The 25,446-nt window shown below is 37.7% G+C and overlaps 1 protein-coding gene across 4 annotated transcripts; it reads left to right on the top strand.

Moving 5' to 3' along the window:
- Positions 1–163: 163 nt before the first annotated feature.
- On the top strand, positions 164–7,608 carry Tac1 (tachykinin precursor 1). 4 transcript variants are annotated; one of them, XM_010632058.2, is made up of 6 exons: positions 170–442; positions 1,281–1,377; positions 1,866–1,910; positions 2,398–2,421; positions 3,799–3,852; positions 7,034–7,608. In XM_010632058.2, the coding sequence occupies exons 1-6, from the start codon at positions 320–322 to the stop codon at positions 7,081–7,083; spliced, it is 393 nt and encodes a 130-aa protein (XP_010630360.1). In that variant the 5' UTR covers positions 170–319; the 3' UTR covers positions 7,084–7,608. The 4 variants fall into 4 exon arrangements, with proteins under 4 accessions (XP_010630361.1, XP_010630360.1, XP_010630359.1 ...); XM_010632059.2 differs by lacking the exon at positions 3,799–3,852 and having other exon boundaries at positions 164–442; XM_010632056.3 differs by lacking the exon at positions 1,866–1,910 and having other exon boundaries at positions 280–442; positions 7,034–7,607.
- The last annotated feature ends 17,838 nt before the right edge of the window (positions 7,609–25,446 follow it).

Here is a 25,446-nt window from a genome sequence, read left to right as displayed (position 1 = left end):
CCGGGCCCCGGGCCGCTGCGCCCCGCTCCCAGGGCCGGGACTGGGGAGACCCACCCCGAGGCTCGTCCGGCGCCCACGCCCCTCTTTGTCCTCCTCCCGCAGTCTCCAGGCTTAAGGGTGTGGGTCAGCGGGCTGGGGGCCGGGGACTGGAGGTTCGGGAGAAGGGTGAAGAAGCTTTGGGGTGCTTCTCTCTGCTCAGCCCCTGAGTCCCGTGGTGGGGCCCAAGACTGTACTCTTACAAATACATTTGTACCCATCATAGTTATAATATACACTCTCTCCTCGGTGTCTTCTCCCGCACTCCTCTCAGAAACCCAAAATGAAAACCCTCGTGGTCGTGGCAGTCTTGTTTCTGGTCTCCGCTCCACTGTTTGCAGAAGAAATTGGTGCCAACGATGACCTAAATTACTGGTCCGACTGGTCCGACAGTGACCAGATCAAGGTGAGACTGGGTCCCGGGTTGGCCTGAGCCTTTCTCCCTGGGCTTGACGGCTGTTAGCTGGCGACAGATCGCACCCCGGGGAGTTTGGAGGGAACCGCGGCCCAGAGACAGTGGGGGCGCGCGGTGGGGAGGTCACGAGCGTCGCCCCCCGGGTCCCGCGGGGCGTCCTGTGCCCACTGTCTGTTTCCACCGTAAGACGGCGCTGCCAGCTGCCTGCTGGGCAGGGGCTGAAGAGCGCTCGACAGTCCCGGGCGGGCCGCTGGGAGCCTCCAGAGCGGAGGTTGCGGGGAAGCTCACTTCCTGCCTCTGTTTCGAGGGCCTCGGGAGGTGGCGAAGTCTACTTTCAGGCCGTTCTCCGGGGCCCTGGCGCGAAAGGTGCGCCTTCGGGAATCTTGAAAGCCCTGAGGTGCACCCCGCAGGGGAAGTGTAGCCACCTTCTCCACCCCCAACTCCGCCCGCTCCCACACCCACCTCTGTGCTCTGAGGGCCGTGAAGGGTCTCTAAGGTCCGCCCCAGACAACCCTCGAAGTCAGGGGAGGCGCTGTAGATCAGGAAGGGACTCTCCGACGGGAGGAGAGGGCAGGAAACGCTCGAGGCTGGAAGATACCCAGCTGTTGCTAAGTAGTCAGGGCGGAGAAGAGGAGGCCGCCTGGGGGGCGTAGGGGTGGAGAGAGCGCCAGGCTGAACCCTGCTCGGCGGAGGCACCCGGAGTCCGTGGGTTTCTCGCCTCGCCCCATGCGAAGCTGACCTCCACGCTGAGCACCCAGCCCCTCGCTGCAGCGTGGAAACGGCTCTGTTCCTGAGCGCTCACTCTACCTTCTCGCTTCTTGTCCCCCAGGAGGAGCTGCCGGAGCCTTTTGAGCATTTTCTGCAGAGAATTGCTCGGAGACCCAAGCCTCAGCAGTTCTTTGGACTAATGGGCAAACGGGAAGCTGGTGAGACGAGCAACTGTCCATTGGTCTCTGGGGGCAGGCACGCGCTTGTTTCTGGAGCGCCCACCCAAGTGTTTCTTCCTCTTTGGGGTAGAAATGTGCACCCTGGATTCAAGGTTGTGACTCCCAGACTGAGACTCCAGCCCGAGTCTCACTGAAGCATAATTTACCCCCATCCCTACCCCACCTCCACTCCAGGGCCGGACCCCTGTTGCACGCTTCACAGTACGAAAGTGACCTGAAACAGGAACCAGCCTTAGCTAGGTACTGCCTTGACTACAAATAGAAAACTCAAGGCAAAGGAAGGCACAGGTCCCCAAGGGATAGTACTCTGCACTGTCAGGGAGCAGGTGAAAGCCAACCTTTCAGCGTTCTCAGGGTGGATTAGCTTTGGCTGTCCCGTGTCACCTGATAGAAATACTCAGTTTCCCTGAGTTCATTGCACCATCGGTGGAACGCGTGAATAGTTAATGTCAATTGTCTCTTGTCAGATTCCTCAATTGAAAAACAAGTGGCCCTGTTAAAGGCTCTTTATGGTAAACATTCCTATACATCTCTACTTTACCATTGTGAATGCACATGTAGGAAAGTGAAGAAAATCTTTTATGGGCTGAAAAACAATATCGTACTTATGCCTGTTTAATTAAGACACAGATTTGCCCTCTCTCCTCTCTCTCCTCTCCTCTCCTCTCCTCTCCCTTTCTCTCTCTCAGAAATGAGCAGCCAGCCTTGAAAATATTGGATGGTACAACATAGCTTATATTAATACAAGACTCTGATAGTTCTGGCTTTGAATCCATGGCCCACAGAAGGCAATTAATACTCCTTTTGTCTACTAAAATATTTAGTTTTATAAGTAATTTTCTTTGCATTTATGGTTCTTCTACATTCATCAGAATAATATGAAAACAAAATATGACATATTTTTAAATCAATTTATTGTATAATTATCTCAAAGATAGAATGTACTGTCTTTATAACAAATCTATATGTGTTTGTTAATTTTATTTTTCTTTATTCCAGGACATGGCCAGATCTCTCACAAAAGTAAGTTCAAAATTATTTTGATATTTATGTTAATGTTAATTATATTAAATTCTACTTTTCATATTACCTTAATTTCAGTCATAATTTAGAACCTAATATTTGTAATTAAGATAACATAAGGGAGGAAACTCTCATCCAGAATGTGCTTAAATAAATACTATTATGAATAAACTGTAATTTATTAATAAACTCTGTAATTGCCAAAAAGATGCATTATGCCAAAAAAGAAAAAATCTTTTACTACCTGTAAATTGTTAGTTTTATTTTCTATACTATGGTCAGAAATCCATCACATACATTCATCTCTATCTTCCTCCCCCATGCCCACTTACACTGCACAAAACCAAACATTTGTGTAACTTGTAACTCAGTGAGTTCAGTCCCATAACATCATGTTGAGGAGGTCGACATAGTCAGTTAAGTGTAACGCATGACTATCTATGAAGGAAATCCACACAAAAGGTAAAGATAAATGGAGATGCAATTTATTTTTTATTTCCAAATTAAGTGGGAACCTAAATTTGTCAAAGATGAGTGAACTTTCTCAGGATAGGGAAGGAACAGAATTGTGGCACTGGAGGGTCATCAGCTCAAAATTCCAAGATTATGCGACCGGAGTTAATGGCAAGTCTCCAGTCCATCTGATCATGCTGTCCACCACTGCACAATCACAAGTTTGCCTCACTGAGTGACCGAGTAGGCGCCAATGAAGTGGCAGCCCTCTTCTCAATGAAGACAGTTAAGACCAAAAGAAATTTTCCCTCCAGCATTATTAACATAGTAACCTTTTCCCAGGGCTTCATCTTTGAAAATGAATCAGTCATATTTACTTCTAAGGATTTCACTTTCAAAGGAATTACAAAACTCTGTGTAGTAAAAATAAATGTGCCCTATTAGTGTCAAACCTTATATACTTCCCCAAAAGGAGTATTTTTAAAATTCAATAAAATAGTGATTTTTTAGGGGATTACAATTATCCAAGATAAGGCTCAGACTTCAGTGAGATTTATTTGCTAAAGAATACAACATGTTTAATAACCTGAAAAAATAAGCTTGGACATTTCACTGTCACAAAAAATGTGAAATTGATTTCCTGAAAATCAAAGTTAACTCAAACAGCAATAATATTTAAATCTTTATATAACAAAGTATATTATAGATAAAAGGTGCTTGTTAACATTTAAATGTAGATTAACAAAAGTGCTTTAATTGTATTGGTTTAGCCTAATTTATAAGAGTTATAAGGAATCTTTATTTCTTCAGGCTCACCCAAACTAGAAGATGCATATATTCAGAATCTTGCTGTTTTATACAAGTTATAACTATTTATTTCCTCAAATATACACATATTAAAATACCCCAAATGTATTTTTCCAGGGCATAAAACAGATTCCTTTGTTGGACTAATGGGCAAAAGAGCTTTAAATTCTGGTATGTATAAAACCATGACTGAAAATAGTATCTCAAATCTACTACTATTATTTTATGAGGTATAATTTTCAAAGTATTAAAAAGTCTATTATGGACTTAAAATGAAAATATATGAGAAAAATTGAATTGTAGCTTGTAGTCAAGAATGTACATAGCTGATTAATCTGACATCACTAGAGCATCGGTCTACTTCCCTCAGACCACCAGCTTTATTAGTGTCTGCCCCCTCGCCACTGCCCACTCTGAATCTTGGGGCTAGCTTAATACAATATACTCTTTCCCATAGATCTGCTCAGCAAGCCATATTCAACCTTACTAAACCAGCAGAGGTAGGGAGGGGGGTGGTACAGGGAAAGATAAAAGATTTTCACTTATGACCAAAGTTACATCTGGTAATCTTGTGACACAAAAATAAACAAAAATCAAGTCACTCCCTCTTTACAAAGTTATAGAAGGTCAAAATCTAAATGTCCTAATGGATGTTAGAAAAGATAAGCAATATGTTTCATTCCAGTGCTTTCAAAAGGGAACACAATCAAATCATCCTGGAGTGTTATAAATCAATTCAGGCTCTAAAACCCTTAAAGAGAAGGAATACTAAAATTCTCATAACTCATTTCAACTTCAAACAACTCTTTTGTTGGATATAAAGCCCTACCTAATTCCTTCCTTTAGTTTGCACCTTCTGAAAATTCCACATACAAATGTCTGAATACCCTTATTTTGTAACTCATCGGCCACACTGTTTTGAGAGTTAATTAACTCCTATAATCATTTTCCTGGAAACTGACTTTTTGTTAAGCACGTGTAAGCCTGGTAGTCCTTTATGGAGGGTCCTTAGAAAAGCTATTCAAATTCTCTTTTCATCCATGAAAATAAATTAAAATACTAATTGTCTAATTAGTAATTAGTAGTTGTCATATGCATTGAAAATATTTCTACTTTCTAGAAAATCTGTAGGATATGCTGGCTTAATTCTTAGCTATCTGGATTAATGCAAAAAACAGTATCCGAGTATTTTTATTGGTTTCTCACTTTTCAGATTTATAGACTATTTTTGTATTTCTCACCGGTAATTTGGGATCTATTCAAATTTAAGTTTAAAAGAAGTTATCAGTGTTCCTAAGGAAAAACTTGTGATCCTTTTAATATACATTGTACCCCAGCTTTTGGATATGGGAAATTTAAACAACAGTGGCATTTATCTGTATCTATGTATACTAATGTGCTCATAATTATGATTTTCATAATAACTGTATTAGTCATCATCTCAATTCCAGAATTAATACAGCTTTCAGAATATGCTTCACTTCACAAATATAGACATAATGCAATTTAGAATAGATTAAACATACTTAAGGTAATAGTGTGGTTATAGGTAACTATGAATAGAATCACCATAATTACATTTTTGTTCTTCCATTTTAGTTAAGAAAGCACAAAAAAATATATATAAACCATGGTCAGTCAGAGACTATTTCATATATTCAGTTGCTACAAGGTCATCACAGTCTAATTACAGAGCCTCCTGACTCTGTTTCATAATCACAGGCCACTTTGACAAGCTGATAACATAGAAGCCCTCTCCCAGAGAAATCCTCACCAGCTCAGACATGGAAAACTGACGTCTCTTTTCAGAGGGTTCGTGGACCAGATAAGAAACTTTCTGTTCCTTGAAAAAGATATTATGTCCAGCTAAATGGCTAATCTTCTTGTAGTTTGTTTAATTAGCACTCATCTCACTCTGAGGAACAAAGTCTTGTTACCTAAAACTTGTGTTATTCATCCCTCATCTAATAAAAACACAGGAGGGCTGGAGATTTTACCTCAGTGATTCCACTGCCTGCCTCTCAAGCACAAAGTCCCAGGTTCAACCCCTAGTACCTAAATAAATAAAATAAATAAATCAAAACAGCAGAGTGAGAAATGAGCTATTTCTTCCTTCAGAACTGTCTGCTTCAGAGGGAGCTCAGTCTGGTTCTCAGAATAGTATGCATAATTGATGTAAAACTCTGTTTATTGTTTATCTAGAGAGTGAGGGAAGTGCTAACTCTGGTGCCTTTACCTACCTTCTCTCTCAACAAACCTTTCTAATCTAATCAAGGAAGCTATTTAGAGTAGTACTACTTATGTTCAGTATTTTCTATGGGGCAAACCGAAGTTTAGAAAACAATTAATTAAACAATTTTACAGTAATGTAAGTTTAAGGGAAAGAAATACTGCCTAAGAAGATAAAGACTGTTTTTGGTTGTATGATTATAATAGTTTAGTCCTAGATCTTTTGTGTTTCTAGAGCCCTTTGAAATTATATATAATATAATATAATAATGTAACATAACATTTTTTGGAATTTTTTTTGGTCCAGAGAGTCAAGATACTTAAATTACTTAGTAGCTATATGTTGAGTGCCTTTGCAAGCAGTAATTAATCTTTCCTGGGCCACTAGCATGCTGAAAAGTAACTAGAACTGTGCAGCCCTTAGAAGGTTCAGTTGATTTTACTACAGAAAACAAGTCTGATTTAGTCCCCAGGACAGACTTGCATCTGGAGGCACCCACAAGGGAGGGAGATATTCTCATGCCATTAGGAGCCTCTAGAACAGATATTGTAAAGTTTTTCTGAAGGAAAAACTAGATTGAAAATATTTTAGACTTTGTAAATATATGGTCTTTGTAGCAACTATTCAAATCTAGCATTTGAAATCCCAAACACAAAGTGAATGTGTCTATGTTTTGATAAAATTGTATTTACATGAACTAATTGTGAGCTACATTTGCCTCAGTGGCCTGTAGTTTATTTACCTCTGTCCTAGACTAAAAGTATCTCAGTTCACTTTTATCCCACCGAAATTTCTGGTTACCTTAGGCACGGTTCTTTCTAGTGTCTGACCGTGCTCAAGAAAGCTTGTGAAAGCACCACCGCCGTATGTGAAGGCACAGAATATATTGCTTCCGGGGCACTGCATATGACTGAAGATGGCTGATGAAACCGAGAGTTCTGTGGTTAAGAATCAGGTTATAGTGAGGGAGGATTTAAGATGTACAAATAAAATTCTCAGGGCTTTCAGTGGAAGGGAAACGTCATTTTGACTTTATAATAAATTACTGCATGCACTGAACTTCATTTATTTAATTTGCTCATTGAACCTTCTTGAAACATTCTACTGCCTCTCTGTTTTCAGTGGCTTATGAGAGGAACGCAATGCAGAATTACGAAAGAAGACGTAAATAAACTTCATAACATGTTATTTATTCAGCTTCATTTGTGTCAGTGGGCAATTAAGGTAAAAATAAAACATGCACTATGTGGAATAATTATTTATTTAAAAACAATTATTGTTATGAGCTGAACAACTCAGAAAAAGTGTTTATTTTTCATATCGTGCCAATATGTGTTGTAAACGTGTTATAACTCTAATGACTCCCTCAGAAGTAGAAAACAACAATGATTTCTCACGAAAGCACAGTGTTCAATGAAATTGTAAAACCTGCGATATGGTCTCCAAAGGAGGAAATAATTGATTTGATGCAGCCATGCTGCTGCAGAGTGGGAGAAAACTCCTGTGCAAATGAGTTTTCTTGTTGGGTTTCATGGCGAAAATGCACTGAGACTTTGATATCAAGCTGTATTTGTGTCCCTGCAGCATGTTTCATGTTTTGTGCCTATATAAAGATGTTTTTAAAAGTTTTAATGTGATCCTAAAGTCTTGATTTGTTGTATGATGTGTTGTACGATGTAATAGCTACCATTTTAAATAAAAGAAAAAACACCTCAAGGATTGTGTCATATTCCTTCATTAATATTTATGTCAAATCAGAAATCTTCTAATTGATCAAATGTGTTCAAAGGTATTTTGCTTGAAATGCACGCTTTCTGTATCTCTCTCTGTCTCTTTTTCTCTCCTCTCACATACCTATGACATTCTCTTACATGTTTTTGCAAAGTCATTTGACATGAGATGATTTATGGAGAAAAAAGTTTCATTTCAGAATCAAAGCAGTAAAGACTAAATTCTGGTTAATCATGCCCATAATTTGTGTTATAGCTAGACTTATAATCTACTTTAAAGATGTATTTCCTACTTATTTTCTTGTTGAGTAAAATGGTAGCACACACCATCTCAGCCCTGTTTAAAGCCCAATGCATGAGTACAGTATAATGTACAATGCTTGAGTCGCCCCAGAATAAAGATTTCAAATTAGATTCGTACAAGGCTGTCAAAGAATGATAGTGTTGTTCTAAGGAGTGCATGGGAATTGATAACTCTCTTTCTAGTACAAGCATTGGGAATAAATACAAAGCAATGATAGCAAGGTTCTTGTGTATTTATTTAAGGGGAAGGGCTAATAAGTAACTGTGAAACCACTTGTGAGTGGCACAGAGTGTGAAATACTGACAAGTGTAAAACAATACAGGACAGCACAGTTCAGGGGTGTAAAACTCCACAGATTCAGCCTATACTGGTGACTGTTCCTGATCAGTGAGACCACTTGGAGGACAGAAAATACAAAGTATATTTTAGCTTTTATATCTTTAATCAAATGGTTTGCTTTAGAAAACCCTCCAATTAATTTTCCTTATTATACAGTATTTTTAAATATTACAAAGTATATAATGGTAAGCAAAATTGAGAAAGTCCAAGTCATATATAACCCCACTCCTGAAAGAGCAACATTTAACATTCTATTAAATAATAACCATTATTAATATCTAAAGTCATATATATTTAGTCATTCAATTTGCAACAGTCATTCAAATGGTGATATTATTTCTATCACCATTTCACAGATGAGAACTTGAAGCTGAAGGAAATTTATGAGTCAGAGATTATACGAGGGAGTCAAGATTGAACAAGAATTATTGAGGAAACAGCAAACAACTACCTATAAAATTGAGTAAAACTGATACAGCAATATGATGTAGTCATTTAAAGTGATATGGTGCATTTAATAACTGGAAACAACATATATGCTTATTACAGACACAGCAGTGTTTCCAAATTCTACATTCACGTATTTGTCTGCATGCAAGCTGTGAAAAGAAAATGTTGCATTGCATAAGACAAGAGGAGGCAGGGTCAAACCATTCAAGTGTGAGTTCTGGCTCTATTACTTAATGACACACAAGTCCCTTTCTTTGACTTATTCTCATCAGTAAAATTGGAATATACACAGTTCCCCAGGCCCCCTGCATGGTATCTAGGTGAGAGTTTAGTGAAATGATGCATGCCAGGCTTGAAATATGTGAAGCTTTGAACAGAATCTCTCACACATAGTGAGCATTCAGAAAATGCTACCTGTTGTCACTGCTAGCTTCTCTCCAAAATGCCAATGAGAAAATCAGTGCTATATTTTAACCACTGAAATTTTGTAGTGGCACACTGAATAATTGGCCATGCAGGGTGGCTTTTAAATATTTGCTTCACAAATTAAATCCACGGATATTTTATCTATTATGCCACACTATGAGCTGCCCGTGGCTGCACTAGCTACTCCCCATGGCCCTTTCCATCTCTAAGTGCCTGTACATCTGCAGGCCAGTCCCACTGGGCTGCGTAAACATGTGTATCAATGAGACCTCTATCCCTCCAAACCCAGGAATCCACACAGCAGGACCAGGGACATGCAGAGAAGTTCAGCTTTATATTTATACTCATAAAACATTTACTGCTATGCTCCTTCTGTGGCACATTTCCTTTAACTAAAGTAAATTTTCTTCATCTACATTCTTTTTTTATTTTTGGTACAGGGGATTTAACTCGGGTCCCTACATTCTTTTTTAAATATTTTATTCTATTATGGAACACCAAAAAAAAAAAAAAAGCTGTAGAATTAAGTTACCTGTTTGCTTTATTGCTTCCTTTTCTTCTGTTTGCTTTTGTTTATGTATTAGTCAGTATCCAGGGCAAAAGAAATGATACTGAACTTAATGCTTTGAGAAGCATCAATACAAGCATGAATTACAAAGATGTAGGTTTAGGGTAGGGTGCCGAGAAGCCACCAAGAAAATGCAGTTCTCCATGGTAGCACCCTTGGGAGCCACTGCTAGCCCTAGACCGGAAGGGAAGGGAATGAAGGGAAGAAAGGGGTACTGTGGCATGCACAGGAAGGACTTCATGGAATGTGTTGTCTTCATAGTGGATAGAGCCCAAGGGTGGAGTAGTATGGGTTGTGAAGCAGAGCACAGAGGCTAGGAAATAAGGAACCCAAACAGCTTTAATCTCTTCCCACTGATCTCCAATTGGTGCCTCACACAGCACTCACAGGGCACATGCACAGGTACAGAAAGCTGGCAAGACAATTAAGAAGATGAAAAAAGAAACATCCAATACTTTGTACACTCCATTTTTTTTAATCTAAAGGAAACAGATATACAAAAATTCACAATAAATGTTTCACACAGACCCATCCAAACAAAAGCAAGACTATTTCTTCAATGTGTGTACATGTGGAAATCTCCCCTGTTCACACAAAATCCCTGAGTGACTTGTAAAGGTATATTTTCAAGAAAATTGACAAGTACTTTGAGATTTTTGCAAAACAGAGGAAGGATTTGGGGGGCAGAAATTATGGAATGTCTTTAAAAGAAACTATGTAGAAAGCCAGAGCAGTCAGCTATAACCCTAGCAGGAAGTTGAAGAAGCAGGGAAAAGTGCCAGCCCCAGAATATGGAATGTTCACTGTAGAAAAAGGGTTTCTCATTGGCAATACTGTATGCCATGAAATAGGGGAACAAAATATTCAAAATTATCAAGGGAAAAATATTCAGTCAAACTGTTATTTAACAGGGAGGATAAATTGGAGAATGGTAAAAGAAAAATAAAAAACACTAGAAGCTGTCAGTTTAAGCCTTTATTAAAACCATCACAACATGAAAACAGTTCAAAGCAGCTGTTCTGCTGGGGAGCAGAGAGAGTAAAGAACTTATATGCTTGATTGACGAAAGTAAGTCAACATCCCACTATGTTATGAGAATTGCTCACTGTTCCAATTCTCAGAAGGTATGAGGAATTTTAAGGCTATATTAGCTATGGAAGAGGACTTGGGAACTGTAAGATAGTTAGGGGTTCAGTAGCTGTTAGATAATCAAATTGGGCTCAGCAGAAAGGATGAAGAGGAAGGGATGGGAACACAAATCCTACTAGGGACTTTGGAATAAGTCAGCCATTCAGTTTCTCCCATAAATTAAGAGCATTTTCAAATAGAAGGTTTACGCCTCCTTTCTTTGAAAGAATGATTGGGAGATGATTTTAGTAAGAAGAAAAGTGAATCTGTAAAGAAGTAATCAAGAAACGTGAGAACAAGTCAATCATTGAAAAAATAGTGCTAATTTGAAACTAAGCATGTATGCATCATGTATTAACAAATATTTTGGAAATTAAAATTCAGTACTAATTAGAGGGAAAAGAAGGAGTCTTTCACTCTTGGAAATAAATGCATACTAACTTTCTTATCTTTTGAAGAGGATAGGACATAGAGGAGATTTTATGTGTGAACTAAAAATGTGCACAGACTAAAACTAAAATATTAACTTTCTTGTCTTGTAGAGAAAGATACAATATGGATATTCTAGGCTTCTTTTAGGAATGTGTGAGTTTCTGTGTTTGAACAAAAAATGGACACAAGATAAAACCAAAAGAATAGATGAAAATATCAAGGCAGAAGAGGAGCATGCTACAAAATACAATCAATCTAATCTTCAGAGAGCAAGAAAGGTTAAAAATTCTTGGTAAATAAAAGCAAAAATATTAATAGAAACATTCATTTTTATAATAAATATGTAGTTTTATCAGGTTGTTTAAAACACAGAGATATCAGATTGGTTAGGAAGAAAACCTAGCTATCTATTACTTAACAGAGACAAACCTGAAAAAAAAGGAATAAAGAATTGTTGACAATATAGTGATGTAAAAAAAAAAAAGAATACTTCCCAAATGATGACATGTTAATTCGATAACAACATTGCACTCAGACAAAATAGAATTTAAGGTAAAAATTCCAGGTTATCATAAAAGATGTTTAATAGTCATAACAGAAATAATCCACTAAGACATAACAACAATAAACATTTATGAATATGAAATATGTCAAATATATAATGGCTAGAAGAAATATTTAAAAGTAGCTAAAAATATACATCTTTCCTAATTGTGTGATATATGTTTTTTTCAGTTTAGTCAGAAAGTAAGTCAAAAGGTAAGAAGAATGAATGTAACTAAGAATCTTCACAAAATAGGCATACAGAGAATTACAACAGACATATGATGAATTAAGAATGAATATAGATTCAAAAAGAAAAACGTACCAGCGAACTGAATTCCACATTTTATGAGAAAGGAAGATTATCCCTGAAATGCACGATGTTCACCACACATAAATAAATAAATATAATATATCTATCACATATCAATACTACAATGAATTTTAAAATATGTGTGATCAGCTCAATAAAGACAGAAAAAGCATTATACGAAATTTAACATTTTTTCATGATAAAAATTTCCCAAGAAATTATACAAGAAATGTGCTTCACCATAATAAATCCCAACTCCTGACATACTAAGTGGTGAAATGCTACCAGGATTCTCTAAGATAAGGAACAAGACAAGGATGGTCACTTTTACCACTTATATTCACTGTAGTGCCGGCAGTCCTAGATAAAGGAACTAGGAAAGAAAAAGCATCCAAATTTCCAAGGAGAAAATAAAATTGTCTTTCTAGATGATACAACCTTAGGTAAGGAAATCATAGAGATTCTACCAAAATATTGTTATAACTAATGATTTCACTAAAGTTGTGGAATATAAAATCAACATATATGATTAGTGGCATTTCTATGCACCATCAATGGGCTATCAAAAAAATAAAAATAAAAAAGCCATTGCATTTGTGATAGTACTAAAATACTTGGGGATAATTATCACCTAGGAAATGAGATGTGGGAAACTATAAAACATTGATAAAATAAATTGCAAAAGACACAGATAAGGGGTGAAGGGAGGGCAGGGACAAGGGAAAAAAATGAGAACCAAGACCTGTCATGTAAAGGTACAAGATCGCAATAATGAATGTAACTGTACTGTATCCCTAAAATGTACCAATAAACTCAATAAAAATTTTAAAAAGACACAGATAAATGGAACAATCTTGGCTCCATGGATTAGAAGACTTTACATCAAGAAAATGTCTATATTACTCATAGAAATCTACATATTGAATTCAATCTCTATTAAAATTCCAATTACTGCTGAGCCGCCATCCTGCTCCAGGCCAACATCGCTCCAGCACCAGGAAGGTAGCATGGGCCCCCATCCATTGTGCAAAGGACAGCCGCGCCTTCTCCCACCCCAAGGCACCATCACTCCAGCCCAGAAAGGTAGCCACGTGGGTGCCCCTGAACCCTCACAACTTCCCTAACTCCCCCCACCCCCTTGCACACTCTCAGACCTCCTGATTGTGCCAGTCTTTGGACCCACTCTGCAGAGGCAGAGGTTGTCATAAAGGGTATTTTTCTTAGTTCCCAACTTTGAACATCTTTAAAGAAAGGGCGTGGGAAATCTGTAGTAGAATGGTGTGGAGTTCAACCATTCAGAAAGTTGGGGAACTCAATCTGGGCCTTGCAGCCTGAGTTCAGTCTGCGTCATGGGTTCAGCCATCAGCTAACTGAGAGCAGGGCTCTTGTGTCCTAGATCTGTCTGAGCCATTAAATGGTAAACATACTATAATGAAAAGTTTTTTCACTGCAGACATGTTCTGGATGGCTTATTGATTTCAGTTTAATTCAAATGGTTTAAGGGTGATAGACTAGTGACTACCACACGTGGTCAGTTTCCAAGCTGTGCTTGATCGTGTGTTGCTGATTGCATCAGTTGGGATAAAGGATTGTGTTTGATTTGATGAGCTGTTGTATCTGATGTTATGAAGATGAGAATGTCTGTGGGTCGTTAGAGACCCAGAAGCTAGGGCGCAACTACATCAGGAAGATTTGGGTGATAACCCAGAGATTAAACCAAGGACATCCCGACAACAAAAATAAAAATGAGAAAACACTTAAGCAAGACACAAAGACAGACTACCAGTTCACCAATGGCAAATAGGAGGGCAAATGAGGATGAAGAGGCCTATAGTGAACCACCAGGACACCCTCAACTCAAAGCACAGGAAGTAACAAAAGAGATCAATCAGGATCTACAAAAATTCAAAACAGAAATCATTTCCCAGATAACCATAGAGATGGTGAGCAAAATGAAAGTGGTGATTCGAGACTCTAGAGCAGAAACTGACAAAAAAATAGATGAGCTCAGAACCATGATAGAAGCCATGAAGGCCCAGCATAAGAAAGAAATGGAAACAATAAACACCCAACATAGGAGAGAAATGGAATCCATAAAACAGATTCAAACAGATATACAGGAGATTAAACATTCCATTGAAAGTGTATGCAACAGAATAAATGAATGCGAAGATAGACTCTCAGATATAGAAAATAAGATTGCAGTCAGTGACCTTGAAAAGAGAGGTCTCTTAAAAACAGTAGGGGATCATGAGAAATCAATCCAACAACTCCTGGATGATACAAAGAAGAATAACATAAGGCTGATAGGAATCCATGAAGTAGCAGGAGAAAATACAAATGACGTAAAAAAGCTCTTCACAGAATTAATGACAGAAAACTTCCCAACCAAAGGGGAAGAATTTGACATTCAGAAAAGTGAGTCATATAGGACCCCAATTAGCCACAATCAAAAAAAATCTACACCTAGACATATAATAATCAAGATCCTAGAAACCCAACAGAAGAACAAAACACTACAAGCAGTAAGAGAAAAGAAACAAATCACATGCAAAGGAAAGCCCATCAGAATCAAAGCAGACTTTTCAACACAAACCCTCAGGTCAAGGAGAGCCTGGAGTGAGGTATTTCAAGGACTAAAAGAGAACAACCTCCAACCTAGACTGATGTATCCTACAAAACTCTCTTTCAAAATGGATGGGGAAATAAGATACTTCCATGACAAAGAACACCTGAGAAACTACATAAATACCAAGCCAGCACTATAAGCAATTCTAAACAAGATCCTAGAAAAAGACAATGAAGGCAACAACACCATGAGGCCCAACAAAGCAAATCAAATAGGCAAGGCAAGAAATTAAAAGAAGGTGAAAAAGTAAAAAGAGTCAACAAAAGGCCAATAACATGACAATAATAAATCAGTACATATAAGTTATAACCATCAACATCAATGGTCTTAATTCACCAATCAAGAGAAATAGACTGGCAAAATGGAATAAGAAGCACGATCCAACAATATGTTGTATACAAGAAACATACCTAGTGCAAAAAGAAGCCCATAGATTGAAAGCGAAAGGATGGAAAACAATTCTCCATGTGACAGGAGCCCAGAAAAAAGCAGGGGTAACAATCTTATTCACAGACAAAGCAAATTTCAAACCAAAACTGATTTTAATATTATTGATGTAGGACAGTACTGTATCATACCTCTGTGAATGTAAAATATCTTGTACCTGCTTTATGATATGTAGTAGGGACTATGCTTTATCAGAGCTGCGTCTACTTCATCTGGGAAGTGTCTGTTCATTTCAGATGCACAGTTTTTGGTTTGGATCATTAAATTTGGGAAATTTGATTTTTTTCAAGTCTTTGTATGTTTTAGATTTTAGTCTTTTATTTGAGGGTCTATTGATTAAAATTTTTTTCCTATTCTGTGGGTTGACTCTTCACTTGGTTGGTGATTTATTTTGCAGAGCAAAAACTTTTTAATAAGATGAAATCGCAGTTGTTGATTCTGTGCACTATTTCCCATGCAGTTTGGGTATTATTCATTACGTTGTTGCCTACCTATATGTCCTCAAGAGCTTTACCTATTCTGTCTTCCATAAAATTTAGTGAGGGACAGGAATTTAGCTCAGTGGTTCCACCACCTGCCTCACAAGTGCAAAGGCCCAAGTTCGATCTTCAGTACCAAAAAAAAAAAAAGATTTAGTGAGATACAAGGGTTGGGGATTTAGCTCAATGGTTCTGCTGCCTGCTCCCCAAGCATGAGGTTCTGAGTTCAATCACTGGTACCAAAAACAAAAAAATAATTTTTGAGATATAATTAAAATTACTAAAAAAGCTTTTATCTTTCAAGCAGGAAAGGAGGAGACAGAAGGAGAGGGGCAAAATGTGAAGAAGTTAGAAGCCACGTAGCATAAAATAAAAAGATTTATAATCAATTAGTAGAAAAAAACAGTAAACATGAGCAAAGATAGCAAAACTAAACACATAAAACAACAGATGTAAGTAGGATAAATTCCCCTAAGAAAAGTTAAGTCAGTGAACCTATATATTTTATGAGATTTAGCTAAAGCAAAAGAATACAAACAAATGAAAAAAATATTCAAAAATCCAATGAGTTTTTAAAAAGAAATAAAATAGTTCTTAAAATACTTTTTACTGTAAAGTGTATATCAATACTCAAGCAATAAAAGCCTAACATTTGAATGGGAGAGAGTGCATAGTCTACAACTGAAATTATGTTCATGAATATTTATTTTATAAATCACATGGCCTCAAAATACATTATAGTAAAAAGCTCTAAATAATAAAGATGAAATCAACAGAAACAAAATAGTGGTTTAAATTTTTGAAGCACCTTTCTAAATCTTTGATAGATTGGATAGGAAAAGGGGATTATGAAAGAATGTGAGTAGATGCTTTGGTACTCAACTTTCTGGAAAAAGGAAAATGACTAGCTATTCAAATGCTGGCTGTAAAGTGACATTTCAAATCAGAATTGGCTGAGCAGAGAGAGTGACACACAAATTAGAGCCACATCTGCCAGCTAACACTAAATAATTCTAAGTAAAGTCAAGATGTAAATGTTTTTAAAAACAATTTTGAAACTGAAGAAATAGAGGAAATACTTTTGGAATGCTGAGATATAGCAAACCCTTTTATGATAATTAAATGATTTTGTCACCTTGAGTAAGAAAAGCCTAACTAAATCTGATCTGCGTAGTTCTGGGTGTGGCTGAAGGGATTTATTGAAGACAAAAGACACCCTGGGTGTGGAATAAAAGGGAAACAAAGAAGAAAGTCTTGCTTTTGTGTCTTCAGAGAAGATCCAGGCTTCATCTTCACTTTGGACATTTTGTCCTGGCTTCCAGGAACCTGAAGGCAAAAACTTCAGCCCACAGTGCACCCTTCAGCCTCCTGATACAGATTCACACTGTATACTACAGTGAACCTTAGGCCCTTGCCTGAATCCTTTGGATTTCCAGTGCACAGACTTTTTGCACTTTGCCGCACCTGACTCTGCAGGTGTCCATTGTAAGCCAATCTTGCAAATTCTTATAAACATTTGCAAAAACATCTAAAAAGCTTTCATTAAATGCAATGTTTTTCTAGTAAACACTGACTTGATAAACTATTTTAAAAGGCATGCTAGAGATAAATACATAAAGTAAAAGATTGACACTAAAGTGAAGAAGACATCCAACAGGTCAACAAAGATTAGTGTCTCATAAGCCAGACACGGTGGTGCAGGTCTATAATCCTAGCAGGAGGGTCGCAAGTTTGAGCCCAGCCTGGACAACTTAGTGACTCAGGGAGATCCTGTCTCAAATTTTTAAAAATTAAAGTAACATAAAAAGACTGGGAATATAACTCAGTGTAAAGGTCCTAGGTTCAAGCCTCCAAATCACACAAACATACACAAAAGTTTCATAATATTCTTCCTTAAAGATGTTATGAGAGGAGGGATGATTTAACATACTGTTGATAGAAATATAAACTGACACATTTTGGAAAGTCAGTGTGTTCATTTATGTTTTCAAAAATCCAAAACTAATAATTTTTCTTGTTTGCATTAGGGTTATAATTAATAAATGCTATCTGTGACTATGTTAAGTAACAAATAAACTTATTTGAAGGATTTTGAGTAATCTCCAGATCTAAAGGAAAGGTGGAGAACCAGAAAAAATAACTTGAGTTGGAAAAGTCATTAAATCATCAAATCACCTATTTGGAATAAGTGAATGAATAAATGTAAGGGCCTCCAAAATGTTAAGTCCTTACATCATTCTACTCAGTAACTACAAACAAAAGAAATAGAAGTTCGAATTGGCCTCATTTGACTGGGAAGGCCAGGAAAGACCTGGGTGACAGTCCCATCAATACCACACCGGAAGTAAGGGTGGTGGCACCCTCAAAGGTATTGGCAGTGGGGCATTCTAAAGAATGAGTAAATCTGAAGAGATCAACAGTGAGGAAACGCTTTTGTTTTCTCACACAAGAGAAATAATGCAATATTTAAACATGTGTCCAACTTATTTCACTTAAAAATATGGAATCGGGGTGCATCCATTTACCTAAAAATGTCTCAGTTTACCCTCCTTTATGGTAGGGTAGTATTTCAATGTGAATAAAAACTATACTTTCTATATCCATTCATTTGTTGATGGACATCTGGGCTGTGTCCAAGAAATAGCTATTGCATGTTGTGCTGTTATAGATATGGGCACAAGTAAGGACACAAATGGATGACAGATATTTGAAAGTAAGAAGAAAATGTTCAAGTGGAAGGGGAACAATGGAGGGGAGAAAGAAATGGAAAAGAAGCAGGGGAAAAGATTGAAGATGTGTTATATATATGCACCTCCTCCCCAGGATGAAGGTAATCACTATGGACTCCATACATGTACCAATCAAAAAATTTTTAAACGTTAGAAGTTGGTGCAAGGAAAAATGAGCAAGTACTCATTGCAGTGATTTGCTCAAAAATTTCACATCTGCTATTTTGTTTCATGAAAATAATGCAATGAAGATGAAAATATCCACAAATAAGATGTACTTTGTTATAGTAGTGAAAAAAGTGGTTTAATATACAGAATTTGCAAAAGTTATCAGTATCCCAAGAAATCATGTGTAACACTTAAAATGGTGATACGGATCACCAAATCCTCAATACCAAGTGGATGGACAGAAGCAGAGAGCAGAGCAGTTGCTAGAGCAGAAAACCATTGACTACAACATGTTGAAGGGAAAAGAGAACATGCAACGAAAAGCACATTAGGAAAGGATGATGTGTTGTGGGAGAAGTTCAAGCCTGGCTGGGCCAGGTGCGCCTCACTCGTCTTCTGAGCAAACTCAAAGACCTCTCTGAGGCTGAGCTAGCTCACCTCAGTGCGTAGAGTCTGAGTCTAACAGGCTGTACCTCTGCCCCTAGTCCATCACTCCTTCACCTCGCTCAAGAAGAATCACCCCACCATATGTCTAGCCATTGATATCACCCAATGTTCTCCACTACTGCACAACCTATAAGAAAGGGCCATGTAATTAAATGCTCTTCCCATGCTCCTCCCCGTGGTTGTCCACACATAAGCTATATAAGCCTGTGCGGTTCCTAAATAAAGCAGAAGCATTCCAGAAACCTCCCCAGAGTCTGCTTGGTGATTCCACGCCTTACCCTCCCAGTCTGAGCTCTTGAACCAAACTCCACAGACCAAATAGCAGACAACAACAATATATTTTGAAATTTGGGTGAGAAATTCCTGAGACCAGTCACACTAGGGAAGGTGGCAGAGGAAAGAATGCTAGCTTACTTTGGTGCAGGCAGTCCCTGAATGGGCCCAACTGCCCCACATTTAAATAAATGTATATATTTTAAAAGTACTAAGAAAACACATCAAAAATTTAGCAATGACTTCTCTCTGATTAGGACTGTGGAATATTTTATGCTTGTCTGAATTATTAATACCCATTTCTAAAATGGACCTGAATTAATTCTAAAATTTAAGAGCTAAGCAATTCCTCTTCATTTTCATGAATAAGAAGAGAAATAAACAAAACAAATCCTGAGTCTTCCTAAAATTTGTGGGTTAATAGGCCTTCCACATCACAGCAAGGAAGGAATAAACATTACAATTTCAAATTTCAGTCGAGCTTTATAGGAAAGCTGGAATCACTGAGTGCCATTAATCATTAAGATCCATTAAGTTGCAGTAAGTCCAGTGTATTGATGATTAGGAAGCCTGGCTTCTGAAGCAGTACAACAAACAGGGCACCATCATTCTTTCTTGGCAGTGAGCTGGTAAGCAGAGTATCCTGCACATTTTTATACCCATAGCAATGGGGAAAGAATCTTACTCTGGAAATAAATGGTGTATTCAATCTTCCGTGAAGCAAAGATAAGATATCACACTTGGATCAACTGATATGTTTTTATTTTCTTGTTTTGTGCAGTTTAGCCTTTTTATTTTGTTTTAAATGAAATAAGGTAAGGATGAGACTGCTTGAGATGACAGACCTGTAACATGACACTTTTAACTTGCAGGAGAATTAGATTCATGAATCGCTCAACAATGTCAAGCAATTTGGACAGATTTTAATGTTGTGAATGCTGAGCCTATAGATCTCCATGTGTCTCAGAAATGTAGCTCAGGCGAGAGACAGCATCACTTCCAGCAATTACCCTTCCTCCTGCCCCTCCATGCTGCAACAGAGAATTAAATCAGTCTCGTAGTAGTATCATTTACTTTGTCAGTGATAGGTAGAAATGGCCCTGCCAGAACCAGAACAGTGGAGCTCTATAAACAGGGCAACTTATCTGAGTGTTTCATTTATGACAGAGGCAGCTGACATCCGTAGAGATCACACTACCTCTTGGTGACTTTGGGGCAGTCAGGACAGAGACTACTTAGTTACCAATATAATCATTTGCCTGCAGTCGCAGCATTTCTTAAAACTGGGAGAATTTCAAGTTCAGACTCTGATTTAGTTTCTATTGCTGTAAAATAAATTTACCACTAACTTAGTGCTTCAAAACAATACCCCCTTATCAGCTCACTATTCTATAGGCCAGAATTCCTCATATAGTATTGAGGGTTTTAAACTCAGATTCTCCCCTTACTAAAATCAACTTATCAGCCAGCTGCACTCTTATCTGGGGCTTTGAGTTTCTCTAAACTCTGTGGTTGTGGCAAAATTAGGTTTCTTGTGGTTTTAGAACTGAGGTCTCCAGTTCCTCACTGGCTGGCATCTGGGGAATGTGTTCAGTTCCTAAAAGCTCCCTTTCTCCTTATCATGTGATTCTGTAATGCCTAAAATTTACAATGAAGAATCATCTATAGGCCTAATCCTCTCATGCTTTCAATTGCCAAGATTTTTAATCTCTTCCCAGGAAGACCCCAGTCATTTTTAAGAGCTGCCCTGAGTAAATCGGGTCAACCCAGAATAACTTCCCTCTTTTGAATCCAACTGTGCTATATCACATAACCTTCTCAGGAGGGTGATAATCCATTATATTTACACATTTCTTCTGTATGCAAAGGCTAGAGTTTGTCTTAGAATTTGTCTTCCTTAGAATCAAGGCGATTCAGCAGCCTTCTATATCATTGGCCCAGCCGTGCACTCTACTGAGCTGAGTCAGAAGGCACATCAGGACTCAGCACATTTCTGAGGGCAGTGCTGTAAAGACTGTGGACAGCACTGCCTACCATCTTTTGTGGAAAATCAGTGCCCACAAAAACTCTTGCTCACTCACTAAATTTTGAACAAAATCTACAGGCTTACAAATCTTTATGTAAGAGAAAGAGATACAAAAATTAAATAATATATTATTGAAGCAAACAGGAGCACTTCATAATTTCTGCTTTGAGATATATATATATATGATTCAAAATGATTTTCTTCCTGTGAAAAGAAGAGCTGTGTTCTGATTCTCCCTTCATCATAAAGATAAAAGGAATGACAAATGATAGCTTTGCAAATTGTAAAGACAAATTTTCGTCTACAGTGCTCTTAAGCTTGTTTTTGGAGCTAAGAAAAGATTCATTTTTTTATGGAGACCAAAATACATTGAGTGATACTGACAGCTGTCGCATCTGCCCATTTCCATGGTCCCAGCTCTATTCAGGTGTTCTCTCTGTTTCTCCTGGACCCTACATTCATCCATGTATTTATTTCGTTATCAAGTCAAACTCCCATGCCCTTTGGCTTTTAGTTGGGTTCTGCCAGTGGGGAAAACTGGCAGGAGATTGGGTGTTCAGAAGAGAGAAAAGCCCAGGTGTTTGTTTCCACTTCTGCTCTGCCTCGTCATGGTCCTGCAATAGCTACAATCCTCCATTGTCACAAACCCTGCCAGGTGTCACCACTCCCATGGATCCAACTCTCGTATGACTCCACTAACACCATTTCTTCCCCTTCAGAAAACAGCTTTCTGCTAATCCCTAGTACTTCATCCTTCATTGTTGGTTCCCTTAATGACTGTCACATCCTGAGAAATAGCTCCTTCATTAAATGATTCCCACTTGATCACTGTATCATCCTCTCAGTTATTTGCTACCTTCTGTTTGCCAGTATCTTAATGAGGATTTTTGCATCTATGTTCATTAGGGAGATTAGCCTCCAGTGTTTTTTCGTTGTTGTTGTTGTTGTTGTCTTTTTTTGTTTTGTTAGATCCTTCTCTGGTTTTGGTATCAGGGTAATACTTGCTTCCAGGAATGATTTTGGGAGTATTGCTTAAATGGATGGACCTTGAAGCTATACTCTTATATGTGTGTAAATATCACATTGTCCTTCTGGCATAAGACACAGAAAGTGTAAATAGGAACCAAAACGTATAATAGTGTGAAATGAGGAAAAAAAAGTTCAAAAGGAAGGGGTACGTAGAGAGGTGAAAGGGGAAAGAAAGGAAGGAAAAGAAAAAAGGAGAAAAGAAGGAAAAATGGAAATGAGGCTTTTATAAATAAAGAGGGGACAGGGGGTTGAAGGGAGGGGAGGGGAATGGGAAAAAGAGTAATCAGGATACAACTTGTACAGATACAAATTCCCAATGATGAATGCAATTGTCATGTTTACCTAAATTGTACCAAAAAATTCATAAAAATTGAATAAATCTTTTAAATAAAAAAACACTTACAGTAAATAATGAAAAAAAAAATCTGTATATAACATGCAGTTAAACTGTGGTTGACCCAACCAATGAATTTTGTCTGAAACATATATTCTAGGATGGACTTTCTGAAAACTTGATGTAGTTTGCATTATTTTTCTGTCTGCCACAGAAAGTTCAAGTTTTATTTTCAAATTTCTCATTACTTGCCAGGGATTCAGCTCAGTGGCACCATACCTGCCTTGACAACACAAGGTTCTGAGTTCGATCCCCAGTACCAAAAAAAAAAAAAAAAAAAACATGTGGAGCCAGGTGTGGTGGTGCACGCCTTTAATCCCAGAACTCAGGAGGCTGGAGCAGGATCGCTGTGAGTTCAGGGCCAGCCTGAACTACAAAGGGAGACCTTGCCTCAAAAAACAAAACTAAACAAAGATTTAACTAATGTTAAGGGATATTCTTACACCATTTATGCATATTATACAACTGATATCAACCACTTCTCATTTATCATAAACTCTACTAGTTCAGTCATTTACTAATTATATGAGAAACATTAATTACAGTGATGAAAGTGATGTAATACTATTTTTCATATTCATACAGAGTTATAACAAGATTGCTATAAACAACACTGAGTTGCTCTCTACCAAAGCCTCCGATAGAAAAACAGTAATCATTTTGATGTTCACCTACGTCCAATAGACCAAGCATGCAGAAATAAAGGGTCCTTTGTCTTTTCCAGGGCATATCCATTAAAGAATCCTGTGGTGCCCAGCGTGATTCTTGGGACTGGAGTTTATTAAGAAACTCACTAGTAACAGAAGATTAGGGACATAGCCAATGTCAAGAGCAAAGTTTCCTTTCCTAAATATTTTAGGCATAAGACACATACACACTTTAAAATTTTTATTTATGGCATTGCCATTTCAGAAGAGAAGCAGCTGTCAATTTTAATAATTATTTATTGTAAAAATATATTTATAAGTAAATAAGTATACATTAAGGAATGACAATAGACAAATGTATTTTTTGTTTGGATATTTCATGGTTTTTTGTTTTGTTTGTTTCTTTTTTGGTTTGGGATTTGGGTTTTTTGGGGGTTTTTTTGTACCCAGGATCTAACTCAGGACTTTGCACTTGCTGGGCAGGCAGTGTCACCACTGAGCTAAATACCTGGCCCTTGTATATTTCATGTTTAATATGTCACTTTTCCTTCTCCCCCTTTTCCTTTTATGAAAATTTGCTCTAATTAAGGATGTGGTTATAATAATGGAGGACTTTCTTTGTTTTGAATTTAAATCACTGTGTTGCACTTTTCTGGGGAAATGTCAATTTAAACTTTAAATCCAGGAGTAGAATGGGGAGCCTAGTGTGGTGTTTACCTGACATGCACAAGTCTCTAGTTTCAACTGTCAGCACTGCAAAGGAAAAGGTAGAAGAATGAATGGATTGCCCAGTGTTGTAGACATTTGTAGTAGCAATCAGCCCATAGGGATTGGTTTTGGAAAACATGAGAAAGGTCTGTGTACACCTGAATCCTAAAACATAACCTGGCTTATGAGGCCAGTCCTTTATAAAGTTGGACTTTTGAATGACCTTAAAACATGGGGGAAAAAATCATGCTTTCCTTTGATTAAGGTTTTCAGCAGCTCAAGTCTTCAAATCTGTTGCTTTATTTAGTTGTTACTTTTCTTTCGATTCCAAAATGCATCTTTTCCAAATATAAATTTTCCATTAAAAAAATCAGAAACATCGTGTTCACACACTTTCTCTATGGCTGATTTCTGCTATCCGCTGTCTACAAGTTTCTTTCCTTAAAACATTTTTTTAAAACAGAAGATGTTGTAATTACGATGTTTGGTATGTGGTACACAAATACCAAAGCCCTTCAGGCTATAAAATAAAAGGTATGGATCGAATATGACAGCCTACTTTTGAAGTACGCTATAAAGCACTTATGTTAAATTATACTATGTGGGTGGGATGCTATAAAAAGAAGTACAGTATCACGAGTTTTAATTTTTAAAAGGCTCCTATAAGGAAGAAATAATCCAAATACTGAGTATTTCCCCACTTCCTTTTAAATTCATCATTGGTTTACAAGTTAGAATTTTAAAGTCTAAGGCTATCTCATTTCAAGAAAATACAAGCTACCCTCCCCCGATCCTCCCTTTAGATAAACAAGCAAGGTGAAATTGGTTCACTGGAAGCCCTGGGATGGAAATGGCACCTAATATTTGGTTCAGTCCTAGTCCTGAAACATGTTACACAACTCAGTTAATACTTACTTAGACATAATATACAGAATTCTCTGATGATTTCCACGTGCAATATAAACACAAGTTCTCTATCTCTGATGAAGTTAGTATTTGAGTTAAACAGTAAAAGCTGAGACATGCTGAAGACAAAAACAAACAAACAAACAAACAAACAAAGACTCCTGTCTAATGCTGAATAAATGAGAAATACAAACAGCACCATGGAGAAAGACTTTATAACAGGGACTATTGAGTAAATTTTGTCTCGTTCTACGTGTTGTTAAAGTGTGTTTTATGTTAACATACAAATGCATGTCGATGCATTTAGACAACACCAACCAACCTTTGTCCTCTTCACCTTTCTTTTATGTGCTTGGACGTTAGGCCCAGGGACAGCAAATCTATTGTACAGAGGCTACCTCTTTCTCTACGGCAGAGAGA

The sequence above is a fragment of the Fukomys damarensis genome, unplaced genomic scaffold (assembly GCF_012274545.1).
Source record: "Fukomys damarensis isolate Sample0158 unplaced genomic scaffold, DMR_v1.0_HiC HiC_scaffold_4, whole genome shotgun sequence".
Taxonomy (NCBI): domain Eukaryota; kingdom Metazoa; phylum Chordata; class Mammalia; order Rodentia; family Bathyergidae; genus Fukomys; species Fukomys damarensis.
The sequence above is the reverse complement of the archived record's forward strand: the minus strand, read 5'-3'. Positions and strand labels throughout refer to the sequence as shown.

Bases quoted from the DNA above. Each gene is read 5' to 3' on its own strand.
- Tac1 (XM_010632058.2), top strand. From the start codon at position 320: ATGAAAACCCTCGTGGTCGTGGCAGTCTTGTTTCTGGTCTCCGCTCCA. The intron at 1,378-1,865 runs GTGAGACGAGCA...GTCTCTTGTCAG, and splicing joins AATGGGCAAACGGGAAGCTG to ATTCCTCAATTGAAAAACAA. The intron at 3,853-7,033 runs GTATGTATAAAA...CTCTGTTTTCAG, and splicing joins CAAAAGAGCTTTAAATTCTG to TGGCTTATGAGAGGAACGCA.